The sequence below is a fragment of the Symphodus melops genome (assembly GCF_947650265.1).
Source record: "Symphodus melops genome assembly, chromosome: 13".
In the NCBI taxonomy this organism is placed as follows: Eukaryota; Metazoa; Chordata; class Actinopteri; order Labriformes; family Labridae; genus Symphodus; species Symphodus melops.
The window spans coordinates 23,684,415-23,702,801 of NC_136703.1; the positions used below are offsets into that span (position 1 = coordinate 23,684,415).

Consider the following 18,387-nt stretch of genomic DNA (forward strand, 5'->3'; position numbering starts at 1 on the left):
TAAATTTCTCTGACCAGCAGGCGTCTTGTGTACTGAAATCTGCCTCCTTGGTTCAGAGTTTGCCCGTGGCGTCACTCACCCCGATATCTGACAGGTCTTGCAGGGTGATATTATTCATGACCATCAGTCATGTATTAAAGGCCAACTCCTTTCAGAGATGTATAAAATAGTAATGACTTTAAAATCAATTCTTCGGCTTACTGGTAACCACTTTTGGTCAGAAGTGTTGCAGGTGAATTTTAAATAAAGTTTGCAGGTGCCTTAAAGTCTTTTCATAAAGTTTAAAGGCTTCAAGTGATTTGGGAAATCGTGCTTTTCTTTATGACTTGGTTATGTTCCTCAAGTATTACAGTGCTTATTTTGGTAATCTTTTTTTCTACAACTTCGGTTGGAGTCAATAAATCTGTATGTTTCTTTCATTTCATTAATGTCTTTCCCTTTGCTACCTCCCATCTTTACTGCCAAATGAATAAAGGATTTTTTTATAACTAAATGTTTTAGTAAGATAACTAAAAAACAAACTATAACAAAAGTTAAAGTCTCCAAAAAAGGAGTAGATGGCGTGAAACTTTATTTATCCTTACCCCTTTCTCACCTTTCTTCATAAATGATTCCAACAAACTCTCAGATTTATTTACAACTATAAACAAGTATCCACATTTCACTTGCCACCCAAGATAAATAAATAACCCTGGTGTTTTTACAATCCAGTGTTACAGAATAAATAAGAACACCTCAAAAAACAAGCACTCCTCTTCCATAAACCGTCCAGAAAATATCTATTTAGTATAGTTTTTCTTCATTGGCTTATATTTGTGTCAGCTCCTCACCCGACTCAAACAGTATATAAATATAATATTATTTCAGCACACCCAGGTGTTTGTTTGCATTGTGCTGACTCTGATCCATGTGGAGAAATGAGTCCAGAGGTTCTCTGTGGGAGAAACTCCTGTTTTTTGTTGGAACTTTTTCCTCTTGTACTGTGGGCTCAGCGAGCAGGGGATGTGATTGTGACTCACACAGATGTTTGAAATCCATGTCTGACTTATGTGTTTTCATACGAGCATGCCACCTCAAACACTCCTCCTACCTCTGCTTGCAGGCTCCTCTCCACTAAGCCCCTCCCACTGAGCAGCATCATTTGCATAACACTGGTCAGAAATAAAATACATCTCAATATTATAAAAACAGAACACAATGTGAGCTCTGTCTGTTTGTAACTTGAATTATAACACATTTAATTACTCCGTTATGCATCACTGAGACAAACCCAAATCAATGAGTCGATGAGTTATGAATATCAGCTCCTAAATATTTACACTCACTAACAATTCAATAACAATCTGTTTACACGAAGGACATATCAAAAACAGATCTGACAAAAAAACAGATTTAGAAGTCACTTCCAGACTGAGGCCTAACATGGAGACCTTCATTTAAAAGCCTCTGTGTACAGGAGACACTTGAGCTGCTGTCAAAGAGTCTGCAGTAAGCAGACAATACAAAAATATGTCTCCTTCATTTTTCAGAAGCAAAGTTTGTATACAGCCCAGAGAGGTGTTACATGCAGATCATCTCTTGTTGATCATTATTCCACCATTAATTAGGGAAGATTTTTAGTTATGATGAGAGTAACTGGTCTGCAGAGTTGGAGTGTGGCTTTAACATAAAACCATAAAATATCGCCATCTAGTGTCCGAACAAGTGTAAACATGCATTTTTCTCTCCTCGGTGCCTCGTGATCACCTTTCATCTTGGGTGGTCTTAGGGCGGTGCTCCAACATGGATTACCCAAAGGAGGAGTACATATGGCTGAACAGTTTTTCTTTTACTGAAATGTGTAACTTGGGACCTCAAATGAGGTATAGAAAATGGTCAAATAATCAACCAGTTCAAATACATCATAGTTCACACTTTGCTTCATAGAAAATGACAATGCATGCATTTGGATAATTCGACTTTTAGCTGTTAAATTCAGAAAACAGAATATTTTATTTTGTCAGACCGAAATACTCTTAAACATCAGAGTGGAAAAGACAAAGAGTCTTCGTCAATTCAGAAATAATGCTGATATCACAACTTTGTTTTTAGATTGTTGTGTTTTTTTTTTAATTAAAATTTGGGTCAAATTTATGTGTGGGAATAAACTGGAGCACCCGGAGAAAAAACCCACGCAGACACAATGTGAACATGTCGAGTCCTGACAGCTTCTGTCAGTCCAGACTTCATATGCTACACTGTGACTGCCTTTGTGTTGGGGGGGGGGGGGGGTCTGGAGAGGCTGCAGGTGGTCACATGGATTGGACCAGCACCTGTTTCTTCAGATGCTTGTATTGGCGACGACTGTGTGGAGTGAAGGCTTTCTTAGTCTTTCTCCATGTGGAGATCTTCTCTTGCTTGCACAATACTTCAAACACCTCGGCTCTCTCCTGCAGCGTCTGATTGGCCTCCTCCATTTCTTTCTGGAGGCCTTCAGCCCTCAAACACTGGAGTTCCTCTTGTCTTTGGAGGTCCTCCACAGTCTTTTTCGGTGTCTCATTGGTCTTCTCCTGCGCTTTGAATTCATCAGACAGCACAAGGCAGCGGCTCTCCAAAATCTCCATCTGCTCTGCTTTTAACAGTTGATCACTGATGATGACCTCCTCCTTCATCTCCTGCTCAAGGGACTCATTACCAGCAACCATCTTCTCAGCTTCACCTGCCAGGTTTTCAACAAGCACCTGGTTCTTGCTGAGTGTCTCTGAGTGTTGGTGAGTGACGTCCTCCAGGTGTTTCTGGTTGGCACTCAACATTTGGAGCTCCAGTTCCCTTTGGAGGTCCTCCACCTTCTTCTGCAGGTTGTGATTTGTTTCCTCTTGTGCTGTGAATTTGGAGGACAGCTCACGACATCTTTCAGTCTTTTCCTCCAGCTGGTTCATCAATGCCAGGGTTTGTTTGGCGCTTTCTTGCTGCATGTTCTTAATCGTTTGCACAAGAGCTTCATTTTCGGCTGTAAGGCCTTGGTTCAGCTGCAGGCCACTTGATTCTGTCTCCTGGAGCTTTGTTGTCAGTGCTGCAATAACACCCACGAGCTCTTCCTTAGATTTGCTGGAGTAATCGATCATGCCTGGTTGTGTTTCACAGGATGGATTCAGGTGCTGACTTTCTTCCTTCAGCTCCCTGATCTCCGTTTCACACTCCAGTCTCTTATGATGCTCCAAGTCCAACCTTTCCTCCAGCTCCTCGATGATGTTCTTGTAAAGCATGTTTTTGTTTGCCCCTGCTTTGTTCAGGTCCTTCTCTTTTTTCAGAAGGATTTTCAGTCCCTGTATTTCATTCTTCAGGTCTGCCACCACCTGCCAGTGGGGTGGGCGTCTCTGGTGTGAAGGGTGACGGGGTCCAGACTGGTTGTGTTGGTAGTGCTGCCTTTGGTAGTAATTTTGAGCGTATGGCTGAGCACCATACCAGTTGTTGTCGCTCTGTTGGTAGCCCCTGCTGTCGGCTCCTCGTGTGGAGTGCCTGAAATCATCAGTCCCCATATTGACTGCGCTCCTCTGGGATCTGTCGTGCTCCATGACGCTTCTTAAAACAAATAGTGTCTTTAAAGAAGAACTCTGAGTGGTCTTATTGAAGTGTCTGTCTGACAAGGCTGTTTCTCAATCTGTGAACTGTTTAAGTCTCAGAGGGAATCAGTGAGCTGCTGAAGTCTCAGAAGGAATCTGTGAACTGATCAGTATCTGAGTCACTCTGGTACATAAAGCTTGAAGACTGAGATTCTAAACGGCTTTGATGGTAAAGTTCTAGAATTATTTTGATCTCTTTTTTTTTTTCAAAACATTCTTTAATATGACATCATAATATGACATCATAATGTGACATCATAATGTGACATCATTGAATTGACCCCCGGGGACAAATAAAGTTTTTTGAATTGAATCATTCAAATCATTGCCTGTTAATTAAACTTAAACAAAATGGCTGCCCCATGCATCTACATTTAGTATAACCCTACACATGTAGGGATTAGCTTGTGACGTATTTTTGTAGGCCAACACATGAGAATTAGTGTCTATTTATACTGCGTTATTGATCCATATTTATATTTTTATTTGTAAATTTGGCTATAGTGTTTTGTATTATTTTTTATATGCCACCTTTTTGATTGCTCTAACAGTATTTCGTTGCAGAAATTGTACAATGACAATAAAGATATCTTACGCATCTCTGCACAGTCCACACGCAGTTTTGAACTCCTCTGTGGCGAATGTCTGCAAGCATGCGCAGTAGGCATCGAGAATAAGGCGCTGAAAAGGAAGCAGCGCAGAGATGTTTGATCAACATTGTCCTAGAAATAAGCTAAAGGGGAGCACCAGTTCCCTTCACCTCCATTCTTTTATTTTAGTTGCTTTTTTTTGCTTCGCTGACCTTTACAACCTTTAGGCCTAAACACTCATCGTATGTCAACGTCAGATTTCCTCACACTCACTTGAGTGTTCATTGGTCTTGATTACAGTTGCACGTCCCTTTTCTGTTCAGGAGAAATTGTGTGTAATTTTCTAAATGTATCTCTTAAATCTCAGTGAATAATAAAAAAAGAAAACATCAGTATAAACTGTCATGCTGTGAGCACCTCACAGCTGCTTTAGAACAATGTCACAGTGACCCCTTTAGAAAATGTCCGTCAGCAGTTTCCCACATCTCCAAATATCCGCCTGAGGGACACAATGAGGGCGGACCAAGTTCAGCCGCAGGTCACTATTAATTACCCGGCAAAGGAGATTTGACTCTGTGTGTTACATTCAAGCCATTATCTCTTTCTTCTTTCCTCCTCATTATCCCCCTCAGTGGGACGGGCAGTAAAGGTATAGCTTAATGTATATACTGTATGTCCTCAGCTGAATTTTAAGCAGTTTCATTGAATTAAACATTGTGATAGCCTTAGGTGGATTTTCCCTGTCAGTGCTCTGCAAAGTGACTGAGAAAACACAATGGAAGAGTTTATACCATCAGATGGGGATAGTCTGAATTTAAAAGTCAATTTCACATGTTGCAAGAGTTTTATTCGTTTAGTCACTTAGAAATGGAAAGACTTGCACACGTCACATCATTCGCAACGTTTATTTGCATGAATAATTGGTTTTATTTCTCCTCAGAGAGAACATTTACTTTTCAAATAGGGACAGAGGAAAGAAGTCAGGTTCTACTTTAAAGTAATTATCTGCCAACACTGCAAGGCATAGTTGATGATTTATAGAGTTTACATTCATGGTCTATGTAAGCATCCTGGAATGAAATACAGAGAGGTAGCATGCACTCGTATCCAGTCTTTAGTATTTTGAACTGTATCATGGAGTGATGGAAGAACTACATCTGACTGAAACCGTCTGATCGGCTGGTTTAAAGATTATTTTGGTCATTGCTTACTACCACTCAAAACAATATCAGATTTTTTTTTACCTTTTGAAATACTGTAAAAAAGCACCAGAGGAGGTTTGTGACCCTGTAGAAACCAGCTCTCTCAGAATGCTCTGTTTTGGTGTGTGTCTCTTTAAATACAATGACCACCCCCTGAGTTGTCCCAGTAGACATCCCTTCTCTGTAGGGACAGTAAAAAATGGCAGACTTGGGCAACAAGTTTTGCTCTGGAGGTGGAGTCCATGGGAGGAGATACCAGGGCTGGGGATTTTTGTACCAGAATCCAACTTGTGATGTTACAAACTGAGAAAATTTGAAACAGAGCATTTTGTGGTAAGACTTGTGTAGATTACAAATAAAGAACTGGATGGATTTATTTCAAATTGTGTGTGTCGATAAACACCCAGGTTGCCCAAATAAATGTTAAAAAACTATTTTTTTAAACAGATTTTTCATATGTCTGCCCTAACATTACCAAGCCTAGTAATAGTGGGTTTCATGTCATGTGGGTGGTTCGTGCTTTTATTCAAATTTAATATGTGTATATAGAGATGGGCTATTACCATGGCATGACTGTATGTCCAACGAATAAAGACTTCGTTATCTAAAGCAAATATTTCCGACAGCCCGTGAAGGCAGCATTCATTACACTGCATGGTATCATGGCGCAGAGGAGGCCGAGCAGATCCGCGACGTTAAACTTTCATTTCACCCCGACATGTGTCATGTTAACACGCATTACTTGTTGAATCATTAAAACCAGTTGAAGACAAACACTGGTAAGTTGCTTTTAAGTTGATTATTTTTGTCTTTTTTTTAAAAATGTCGTTATTTTTTCCCGAACAGACCGAGGACACATTGACTGTAAGTTAGCTGTAATGTGTACGTGTGCTGCCTTCATTTTAAGACATAAAAAAAAACACATTTCTTTCATGTTTTGAACGCGTCGAAACGGGAGATACGTGTTTTTCGTACGTGTGTTTAGCACGCGCATACCGACGTCAACGGTTGTCGTGGTTACGTTAAAGCAGAACGTTGATGAGGCTGGCCGGAGAGAAAGTTGCTCAACATTTGTCTAACAGCAGTATTTAAAAAAAAAAAACACTTATAATGTTGGTACACTTGACAAATTCCTGAGCTACGATCCACCATGAGCTGCTACATTAAAATCTGATGATTTTATGTGTTTGGAGGGAGGACAGTGACACAGAGGCCTCCTTGTGCAGCCTTATGGCTTGTATAATGCAAATGTTTATTATAGACTCTAAAACTGTTCTTCTTGTTGACGGGAGCAGGAATTAGAGGTATGCAGAGGCAGATGAAAAAAGCTCATTGTTGTTTGTGTTTTATATTACCCCTGGTGAGACAGAACATGAAACAAGCCTCCTGGGTGCTGCTAGAATGTATTCATAATACAGGATTAATGAATTCTGCTTTATTCATTTGGCTGTTTATCCAGACTAGGCTAAGCTCAGTCATAAGAAGTTTTACTTGACCTAATCAGAGTTCACTAAGTCGGTCAAGGACACTTAAGCACGGCACTGTAGTGGATAAAGTAGGCCAGAGAGCTTTTCTTTGAGCCAAAGGAGGATTAAAACAGTATGAAAATATTGCATCACAATTCAAAGTCCTACTTTGAAGAGGACATATTATACCCTTTTTTGATCTTTTCAAACAGTCTGTGCTCTAAATGAAACATCTGTGCTGTGCTTTGGTCTAAATAAAACATGAATCAAGCACCAGAGGAGATTTGTGACCCTGAAAAACCAGCTCTCTCAGAACACTTCATTTGAGTGTGTGTCTCTTTAAATAGAATAAGCCCCGCCCCCTACAAAGGTCTCTACAAAGGAGACAATACAAATGGCAGACCTGCACAAACGTGTTGCTTTTTTTTTTATAGAACTCATCTGTTTTGATTTAATGAAGGATAAGCAGTACTTCATTTTAAGTTTATCAAAAATTATTTCTTTCGATATTGCCCTTTGCCAGATTGCAATTTGGATGATCCTCTCATTATTTCTACGGCCCTTAAAATGTCACAAGGTTATGATATCGAGGAAAGATAAACAAAGACATGTCAGACAAACTTTTAGAATTGTTCTAAATTGTTCTCTGCTTTTGTTTGAAATTTTTGCCAGATTTACCCAGTGCAGTTATTTCTCTAAAGGCAGCGCTATGTGAAGAATTCCTCCTTTCTCACTCGTCCTCTTATCTGAGTGTTGTTGCTGTCAGTGTGTCGGGCCCTCCTCTGTGGGGGGGATGAGATGAGTGTGTTGGCGTGGTTGCCTTAATATGGCCAGGCCAGCCTCAGCTGTGGGGAACCAGGGGTTTTATGTCACCCCCGGTGCGACACTTGACTTGGCCCCAGCAGCCTGGAGCGACAGCGGCGAGACCAGCTGTCTCTGTGTTCATGTGTGCAAACCGGTGCCGTGCTTGACCACACAGATCTAAGCACGGTTATCCTGCAGAATGAGTCGACACGGTTGAAATTAAAGTCTGAATTGTTCCAGCATCTGTTCATGTTCTCCATCATGCAGCACTACTTTGACATGCAAAGCTTTGAACATGCAAACTGAACGACTGCCAATGATTAATCGCCAGGTTCCTGCAGGGTAATTCTGCAAACAGGAGAGCTATGATGAGTGATACGGAGATGATAGAAATGCAAAACAGAGTTGAACTCCATATGTATGTAAATGTCACGAACGGTAATTGCAAATTTGCACCAGCAAGGGGCAACACTATCATTCAAACAGAGAGATACGGAAACACTGTAAACATGTTCATGTAAACTGAGCCTGTTGTTGATTTACCCTGTTTACATCCACAGAACAGCCCGGAAATAAACACCAAGCTTGTGTGGACAGTCACTCTCTCTGTGAATAAATCCTGTGTGTGTGTGTCTATATATATATATATTTTTTTAAATTAATTAATTAATTAATTTTTTTATTTTATTTTTTTATTTTATTTTAAGTGGAAAACTAAATTTTTGATGACGTTTATATTTTTCTTTTTTCACCCGCCAAAAAATCAAACCTGTTAGACGTCCTGTCCCTGATGGTGCCTTGATATTCTATCCCTCTGGCACACTGTACGGGATGAAATGATATATTTACGGGGCCCGGCGACTCCCGGAAATCGACATTTGTCGGCTCAGGTTCTCGTGTATTCTTGTGACCTCTCTGTCTTGTTGTCGAATGTTTGAACTGTGATACATTTGGCTCGTTTGGTCCCTGACGGCTAACGAAAGAGTCAGTGAGTAGTAAGGATGCAGTTCCAAAATACAGACGGACATCATCAACTGTGTCCAGGAATAGAAACAATCGCTGACGATCACGTCCACTTTAACCAAGAAAGGTAGTCGAGCTCCTCGGCTGTGACTCACATCGTGGTGACTCTCGGAGGGTTTTTCTCCAGAATATAATGAGTGCAGGTCATGAGCTGGGCTCCAGCTGCTGACAGGCTGCTGTTGTTTTCTAATGACAGCGTCCCTTTCACCTGCAGTGTATATTCAGGCTGTTGCTCTCTCTCACAGCAGCACGTCCCGTCTCTGCCCTCCTCTGTGCGATGACGCGTCTGTCACGTCTTTTTACAGATGATTTAAACTTTGATCGATACTTCTGACTGTTGGATTTTTTAATCTGCTAGGCGCTCAGTCACGATACCAGAACTTTAAACCTACATATGACACGAGTAAAACAAGTTGACACCTGAATTTATTTCCAAGTATTAAAACATTTTTTCTGTGTGTTTCTGCTGTCAAGTCGATGCTAAATGAAGTTGAGAATGTTTATTTGAAAAAAATCACATAAATAAATATTACATAAAAATAGTACATAAATAGATATTACATAAGGATAGCACATACATAGCACATCAAACGGATGTTGTTCTGTCCCCGACTGGTCCTATGACAAACTAATGCTTGCAGAAGTTTCCTATATATGTACTGAAAGTGCATCATCAAGTGGAGGAGTACAGACGCTGTTTGATGCAAATTCACAACAACAGGCATCGAGGGGTTAAAGCACATCCTGACCTGTCTCCTCACTGAAACATATCAGCTGATAGATTCTTCTTTTTAACACCAAAGATAACCAAACAAACTTGAGACGCTTTTTGTTTCTATCGATGGGTCAAATAATGAAGCTTGTTTCGTTTCAGACCGCACGGTATCACAGCATTGAAGCATTTAACATGTTGACGACCTCGTGAGACACTGAGATTTATTCTAGGCGGTTCGATTCTAGGGCTGGAGACCGACATTAGGAGGAGAAAAAAAGTGATCCCAATAAAAAGGCTGATCTCTTCCTCTGATACATGTTCGATCATGACAGATAGATCGACTCCGATGGTCCCATCAGGCTCCAGTTTGTTCTCTGTGAAAACTTGTTGCTCGAGGATGAATGTTCTAGTTGAATGACTTTTATGAAAGAACGTTCAGAGTTTTTGAAACCGAGGCCAGTGGGAGTAAGAAATCAAAGAGTGAAGGGGAAGCTTTTCCCCGGTCTATGTAAGGAAATGCTATCATCCCGTGGAGCATGCACACGATCTCTTCCACAGACGTTCAGCACGTCGGCTCCCGTCTGCCCTTCAGGAGTTCACTTCTGATCCCTCGCAGAGCTGCGCTGCACCGCTGCATTGTTGAACCCTCATGAGGAATTTGTGTTAAGTCCTTGGGCCGGGCCAGGGTGCGGGGGGGGGGGGGGGGGGCTTCATGACAACCTTTAAACAAATGAGTGGAAGCAGAAACCTGTGTGTGTGTATTTCGAGCTGGAATGATCATCTCCACATATTGTCAAGCGTTTGAGATAGGCCTTTAAATCCACGCTGTGTTCACCGTCATCAAAGGTCATTTTCTGCTCCCCAAACTTCACCAAGTCTTCCATCCTGAACCAGCTTGACTTCAATCAGAGTCATGAATGACCTCAAATATTGTTCAAAAGTAAACAGTTTAGGACTTAAAACAAAAAAAATCTCATAAAATTATTTCTTTGACCCAAATGAAATGTCTTGATATGAGTCCCTGTACTAAACCTTTTTTTAAAACTAAAAAAAATAAAACTGTAAAAATAAAAGAGTGATAAACTTGTCTTGACCTCCAGTAGTTCTGTTATCTATCTTCATGTCATATGTTCACATTGGCTGACTGAGTGTCATAACAGATATTAAATCATCCTCATTACAAAATCACTGCTCTGTTTTGGTTTGTTTGTGACGATGGCGTGTCTCTCCGAGAACACTTCCTCACACTGACTGGACACAGAGACGTGGAAGGGGGCTTACGCTCTCCACTGAGCGTAAGCCCCCTTCAGCCTGTTAGGTGTCCCCCCCCCCCCCTCCCCCTCCCCAACACTGTCTGCAAATGGTCACTGCTGCAGTATTTATAGCCCCGGAGCTGAAGCCAGCTCTCTTTCTTACAGAGGAGTGAGGAGCTGCTGCTCGTGTTCTCCACACTTGTGTTGTGTTTTCACGAGGACAGAAGACGCCTCGGCTTGGATTGACTTCTTTAAGACGCTCCGAGAGATTCTGCTCCCAGGTACGCTCCAATAGCTCCTGACCTTGTGCTGATTCACCCAGGACACTTTGCTGTTTGCTTGAAGAGATGTGACTCCGAGGTTCGCTTTCAACCGATGCATGTTTTACGAACTCGTTCATTATTTTGACGCAGATTCTTCTTCTACACTTTTATTTTTATTTGAAATGTTTTGCACTGTGGGACATTCTTCTGCTCTCCTGAATAAAGGATTATCTTGTCTTAGAGATGTTTAAATTTGTACACCTCAGCTGCGTTAACGCTAACGTGTTCGTTCCTTTAAATCAAAGTGTGTAAGCCGGTTTCCTGTTTTGTAACATACACACGAGCTGTTCCAAGGAGTCGATCTGATTGAGAGACTTTTTGTCCTTTCACCATGAAATGATTGTTTCTGAGCAGAACTGTCACATCAGCCTTTTGAATCCGTTCGCTGCTTTTTAGGAAAACTGTGCTGTAAATGTAAAAGATGTTTTATTTATTCCTCCCTCCCTGCGTCCAGTGGTTTGTCTTGATGCGATGAATGTTTCTGTTTTTAGATGAGAACTTCCCTCTGAGCTCGTCCAGCAGACATCCAGCCACCCGGAGAGGAGAGATGGAGAAACCGGTCCTGCAGAGCCAGCCCTCCACCCTTCCTTTCTTCGACACCGCCCACGCCTTCAACCTGCTGCGGGGGATCCACGAGCTCCGCGCCGAGCGCAAGTTCTTCGACGTGACTCTGTGCGCCGAGGGCCGCGAGTTCCACTGCCACCGCACCGTGTTGGCCGCCGCCAGCACCTACTTCAGAGCCATGTTCGCCGGAACTCTGAGGGAGAGCGCCATGGACCGGGTGGTCCTCCACGAGGTGTCGGCCGAGCTTTTAGGCCTGCTCGTGGACTTCTGCTACACGGGACGGGTCACGGTCACTCAGGAGAACGTGGACGTGCTGCTGAAGACGGCGGATCTCTTTCAGTTCCCCTCGGTCAAAGAGGCCTGCTGCGCTTTCCTGGAGCAGCGGCTCGACGTGTCAAACTGCCTGGAGATCCAGGACTTCGCCGAGGCTTTCGCTTGCCGAGGGTTGGCGGCCAGCGCTCGCCGCTTCGTCCTGAAAAACATCATGGAGCTGGCGAAGGGGACGGACTTTGAGCGACTGTCCTGGAAGCGTCTCCTGGAGTTCGTGTCGGAGGACGAGCTGTGCGTGGACAAGGAGGAGACGGTGTATCAGATCGCCGTGCGCTGGGTGAAGGCTGATCTCAAGCGGCGGCTGCACTACTGGCCCGAGCTGCTCCAGCAGGTCCGGCTGCCGTTCGTCAGGAGGTTCTTCTTGCTGGCGCACGTCGAAAGCGACCCGCTCGTCTACCTGTCGCCCACCTGCCTCCGCATGGTGAACGAAGCGCGCAGCTTCCAGTCGTGCGAGTACGACCGCCACGACAGGCCCTGCCACCGCATGAGGCCTCGGCCGTCCACGGGACTGGCCGAGATCCTGGTGGTGGTCGGAGGCTGTGATCAGGACTGTGACGAGCTGGTCACCGTGGACTGTTACAACCCTCAGACTGGACAGTGGCGTTACCTGGCGGAGTTCCCTGATCACCTGGGAGGAGGCTACAGTATCGCTGCACTCGGAAGTGACATGTATGTCTCAGGTAAGAAGAGCTTCAAACACGTCCCAGTGCCGAGACCAAGAGACCCGAGGTGGTTTAAAACAAGCCCAACCTCTGTCCCTCATGTCAGTGTTAAAATGTTTTCACCTAAAGACTGCATGAAGGAGAGAGAGAGAGAGAGAGAGAGAGAGAGAGAGAAAAGGGAGAGAGAGAGGGGAAAGGGAGAGAGAGAGGGGAAAGGGCGAGAGAGAGAGAGAAAAGGGAGAGAGAGAGGGGAAAGGGCGAGAGAGAGAGAGAGGAAAGGGCGAGAGAAAGAGAGAGAAAAGGGAGAGAGAGAGTGAGAGAGGAAAGGGCGAGAGAGAGAGAAAAGAAAGAGAGAGAGAGAGAGGAAAGGGAGAGAGAGAGGGGAAAGGGAGAGAGAGAGGGGAAAGGGCGAGAGAGAGAGAGAGAGAGAGAGAGAAAAGGGAGAGAGAGAGGGGAAAGGGCGAGAGAGAGAGAGAGAGAGAGGAAAGGGCGAGAGAAAGAGAGAGAAAAGGGAGTGAGAGAGGAAAGGGCGAGAGAGAGAGAAAAGAAAGAGAGAGAGAGAGAGAGAGGAAAGGGCGAGAGAGAGAGAAGAGAGAGAGAGAAAAGGGCGAGAGAGAGAGAAAAGGGAGAGGGAGAGAAAAGAGAGAGAGAGGAAAGGGCGAGAGAGAGAAAAGAGCGAGAAAAGGGAGAGAGAGAGAAAAGGAAGCGAAAAGGGAGAGAGGGAAAAAAGAGAGAGAGAATTGGATGTCCATTGATTTTCACGGTATATACTGGCGTTTCTCCAGCCGTCTCATAAACAAACAGAAGTTACTTTTACGTCCTTTAAAAACAGATGAAGAGCAGTGCAGGTTACCCTGTCTAATATTCATATCATTATAAATATATTATTGCCAATATTTTTGTGCAATTTCCAAAGGAGCTTGTTGCTTTTTATCGTCATGAAAAACAACTTATCGGGTGATCGGACTTGTGTTTTTTGTTGCTATGATGAAGAAAGTCTTCAACCAATATCTTGTGTTCTTCTTGAAATCAGAGCTCTGATGTCCCACGTTGTGAAGGAAAGACACGCACACACACACACACACACACACACACAGACACAGACAAACAGAATAGTTGTGTTTATCAGGTTCAGAGTCGTGTGAACGCTGCTGTCGGTACATTTCCATTCCCGCTCGTTCGCCTCGTGAAAAAGTGCGTCAGGATTATAAATAACCTGCAGCCTCTGAGGCTCCATGTGGGAGCGAGGCGTAGTGAGGCAGGACACGGTGTGCTGCCAAAACACCACGGTGGAGTCATCAGCAGCGTCTTCATCAGCGGCCGACCGCTCGACGTCCCTTTGAGAGAATCGTCTCATTCTTTCGCCGGCCCAGCTCCAGTTTCCCTGCAATAGGACAAATTTAGCCGCGTTAGCTCAGCGCCGCGGGGACAGAAATAACAGCTGGTTGCATGATGCTGAGAGGCAGACAACGTTTTTATGTCCTCGGATACAATTTCATTCACAAAGATATGAGATACTCGTTTATGCAACAGTTTAATATTCAATCCCTGCAGCTGGACAGATCGGAGACAGAGACGGAGAATCATGAAACGTGAAAGAAATAAGGTCCTACATTTGGAGATAAAAATCCTAAGCGGTGTGAAGTGAGAGTCCTGGGGGCGGAGCAGATTTAGTTGTAAAAAAAGACATGAAGAGAACGTACAGTTTGTGACGGGATGAAAGAAAACAACGACTGACATCGTTTTAAATAAAGCCTAAAAAAAAAAAAATCATGGTGTCAGATAATCAGATAAACTTCGTCTGTGTCCTGCAGGCGGCTCTGATGGCTCTCGCCTCTACGACGGCGTGTGGCGCTACAAGTCGAGTGTGAACGAGTGGACGGAGGTGTCGCCCATGCTGAAGGCGCGCGAGTACCACAGCACCTGCGTGCTCAAAGGTCAGCTGTACGTAGTGGCTTCGGACAGCACCGAGCGCTACGATCACGCCCTGGACTGCTGGGAGGCCTTACCGCCCATGCTTCACCCCATGGACAACTGCTCCACCACCACCTGCAGCGGACGCCTGTACGCCATCGGCTCCCTGACCGGGGACGACGCCATGGCCATCCAGGGCTACGACGCCGAAACCAACCGCTGGTCCATGGTGAGCTGTGGACAGATTCCACCCTGGTCCTTCACTCCCAAAACCGTGACCCTCAAGAGCCTCATCTACTTCATCAGGTGAGTTTAGATCTGCAGAAAGGGAGGGGGGACGGGGGGGGGGGGCCTCACTGTCTTCCTGCATGTCCAGTCCCAGTCCACAACGTGCAGCCTTTCAGCCGGCGAGTCACGCTGCCCACCTCCACCTTCTGCTCACATGTTGTCTTCAACTGAGGAGTCTGTTCAATTCAATCCACAAGCTTTATCCACACTCTCCGGCTGTGACTTCATGAACGCACGACGGAGAAAAGACCCGAGTCCTCTCTGTGTCCCAGCACAGCTTATGGCACCCGTCAGCATTTTAAACTGCTCTAATGGCCGCACCTGTAAGAAGGAAGTAACCAACTTTAACATGAATAACACAGGTGTGAAAAGTGCGTCTCATACACCTGAGTTTGTTTTTTCAGAATCACTTTCTTAATCTCTTCTTTGCTTTTAGGTTGTGCTGTGAAGGAGAAAGTGTTTCCATCCTACTTCTTCTGTTTATCTTTAGTTTGGACCTTAAAGTCCCCATGAAATGATGTCATATGATGTCATAATGTCACCGTTTTATCCTTTCAAAAGCCGCCTGTGGACCAGTGTTGCAGATAAGCACATGTCAAATCAGTGTGTCTGGTTTGTCCACTGTATTTTTTTTTAAAAATAAATAAGTAGAAATAAGTCTCAACATCATCTTTACTTGATGATGAAGACGCGTGTTGTCAATTGTCATTCTGATGTTACACCACACGAGGGCGCTGCTGTACTCCCATCATTAGCTTTCTCTGTTCATTTTCCTTCAATGGGTCCTTTCAAAATAAGAGCACATAAAATGAGAGGGATCAAATCATGTAAAGAAAGTCTTCAGTAGAAATAATGACGACGTGTTTTCAAAGCATGAACTGCTCGTGATGGTGACTCTGCTTTGTGTCTCTTTGTAGAGACGACTCGGCCGAGGTGGACGTTTATAATCCTCAGAAGAACGAGTGGGACAAAGTCAGTCCCATGACGCAGGTTTGTCTTTCACATCTGTCTCCTCCTCCTTGGTTTGTCGTTTTCCAAATGCAGAGAAAATGAATGGACGCGTGAACGCAGCAAAATCTTTGAAAGCCCTGTTGATGATGGGAAAAACTTTTTGATAACGTAACCTGAAACAAATTCAAAGACGAATGATTCCACTCCAATAAGTAATGTGTAAAGAAATATAATCCTTCAAGTACACCATGACCTCTTCTCTTACTTGAGTTCTTGTTTTCCTCTTTGTCACATTTTTGTCCACATTAAATAATGAATATTTTTCTTGTTGTATTTATTTAATAATATGAAAATACTTTATTTGTAGAGCTCTTTGGCTTTATTGAAAAAGAGATGATCACAGAAACAGCTAACTTCATGAAAGAACAAATAAAAGCATGAATCCTGATCTCCTGAGTGTTTACGATGTCGAGGGCACCGATTGGTCGGGTGTGTGTTGAGTTAAAACAACCGTTAATGGTTGATCATCCATCCGCTGACTTCTCTTCTCTTCCTCTCTCAGGTCCATGTCGGCGGCAGCGTGGCCGTGCTGGGAGGTAAAATCTACGTTTCCGGAGGTTACGACAACACGTTCGAGCTGTCCGACGTGGTCGAAGTCTACGACCCGAACACCCGCGCGTGGACTCTGGCCGGGCGGCTCCCTCAGCCCACGTTCTGGCACGGCAGCGTCAGCATCTTCCGCCAGTTCATGCCTCAGGTGTCGAGCGCTTTTCAACCCGCAGAGACGCCGGAGTCCAACGCCATCCACCTGCACCGGCACCAACGTCACCAAGCGCTCCAGAACCTCAACAACAATCTCAACCAGAACCAGAACCAGGACGTGAACCCGGCACACTGAAAGTCTGGTGTCAGGTTGACTCCTTCTGACCCACCTGACTGTCACGCTTAGAACTCCTCTGAAGGACGCTGGTTCTCAGCCCAGTTTGGGCTCGGTCCACGATGGATTCTGTCCAGAGGTTTCATCGATGGAACAGGAGACACACGGGAAGTGAACCAAACCAAACCGTTAAGTCCTCAGGGTCCAGTCTTTAGGTCCAAGTGGAATCAAACAGCAATCATTTCAGTTTAAAAAAAAACAACAAAGAAGCTAACTCATGACGGTTGGGGTCTTTCTGCACATTTTTCCTCCAACAGATTTTGAGAACCATTCGTCCTCGCCTTGTTAATCAGAGGCGGGGCTTCGCTGTGCGATTGTATCTTAAAGTGGAAGTGAAACGTCACCTCGCGCTGTCCGAGTCCATCTTCAAAGATGACGTGCTCAAACGGAGCGGCGACACTCCCACAGACGAGAGAGATGACAGATTTCACCCGCTAACTTAACGTACATGGGGGGGGGGGGTATTAGAACCCTTTCAAATCGAATGGAGGTCGCGCCTCCAATAATCAATCTGAAGTACGATTAAATGCATTCTGACGTAAAATGTTCATCAGGAGTAACATTTTGGACGCTTCATGTTTGAGTTGTCCCTCTTTCACGAGACATCCAGACATACAGATCCCGCCCTCTTTGACATACAGCCAATCACAACGTGCCACATCATCACGCAAATGCAGGTGAAGGACCCCCCCGAGGAGATCTGACCACCCGGCTCCTTCGCTCCGTGTTCGTGCGTGACGCCGTCGATCGCGTCCGTCAAACACGGCACGCTGACAGGTTCGTGTTTCTGACACAACACGAGCCGCAAGTTTGAACCCGAGGCCGCTTTCGAGCCGCGCAGAGAGGCGGTCCTTTCTTCCCCGACAAACCACACGTGTGTTTGTTTGTTTTTATATCCGCCTTTAGTCCTACAGCGTGGAGTGGAATAAATCACACACACTTAGAATTTGTTTACATTTAAAGACATGACAATCACAAACTGATAGCCAGCGTCATAAACACGTTAGCCAATAGGCCTCGTCCGCCTGAAGAATATGCATGAAGGACTTTGTACTTAAAGACGTTTTGACGTTATGTTTATGGATCTACATTTGTGCCGTGGTAGCTCGAGGTGTCGCAGATGCTTCACACGATTAGTAACACACGATCGTCGTTTGTGATTTTTGTTTTGCTCAAAACTGGAAAAAAACAACCCATCTCAGTTTGTCGTCATGAAAAACAGTTTTTGCCTTTAATGTTCATGTTGTGTTACGTGTTGATGTTTTCTCAGTTTTCACACAAACTGTCGATGTGAAATCCTGTTTGTATCTCCAGTGATGATTGGCCGTGCATACTGTGTGTGTACAGTGTTTACAGTGTGGCTATCAGATCAGCTGTTAGCATGTTGCTAATGTGTTTCTCATACACGTTGGACTGTAGCTGCAGCTGAGTGTGAGTTTTTTTTAGTTTTTTTTATAAATAGCATGGGTAATCTGATGCGTTCACGTATAAATCTTTCTCTTTGAACTTATAGTAACAAACGTGTGTGGTGTCTTATTTCATAGAAAGGATGCTGTGATGTCTGAAAACAAACTCTAAAGATGCCCGCTGGAGTTTTCAGGTGAACAAACAAGACCTGGGTCTTATATTAAATCATTTTCTCCCTCAACGTAGATCTATAAGTAAAAGAAATGAATAGACTGAAAGCATCTCCATTGGTTTAGAAGAATGAAAAGGCCTCTTTAACTGCGTCCTTATTTATGTTTAATCAGCCCATCACTGAT

At 44.2% G+C, this 18,387-nt stretch overlaps 1 protein-coding gene across 3 annotated transcripts; it reads left to right on the top strand.

Annotated features, from left to right (window-relative positions):
• The first annotated feature begins 5,311 nt into the window (after positions 1–5,311).
• klhl21 (kelch-like family member 21) lies at positions 5,312–18,134 on the top strand. Of its 3 annotated transcripts, none has more exons than XM_079360208.1 (6): positions 5,312–6,173; positions 10,821–11,015; positions 11,470–12,552; positions 14,349–14,754; positions 15,654–15,726; positions 16,250–18,134. In XM_079360208.1, exons 3-6 carry the CDS (start codon positions 11,526–11,528, stop codon positions 16,583–16,585), a joined length of 1,842 nt encoding a protein of 613 aa, XP_079216334.1. In that variant the 5' UTR covers positions 5,312–6,173; positions 10,821–11,015; positions 11,470–11,525; the 3' UTR covers positions 16,586–18,134. The 3 variants fall into 3 exon arrangements, with proteins under 3 accessions (XP_079216334.1, XP_079216333.1, XP_079216335.1); XM_079360207.1 differs by having other exon boundaries at positions 10,821–10,936; XM_079360209.1 differs by lacking the exon at positions 10,821–11,015.
• Positions 18,135–18,387: the final 253 nt, after the last annotated feature.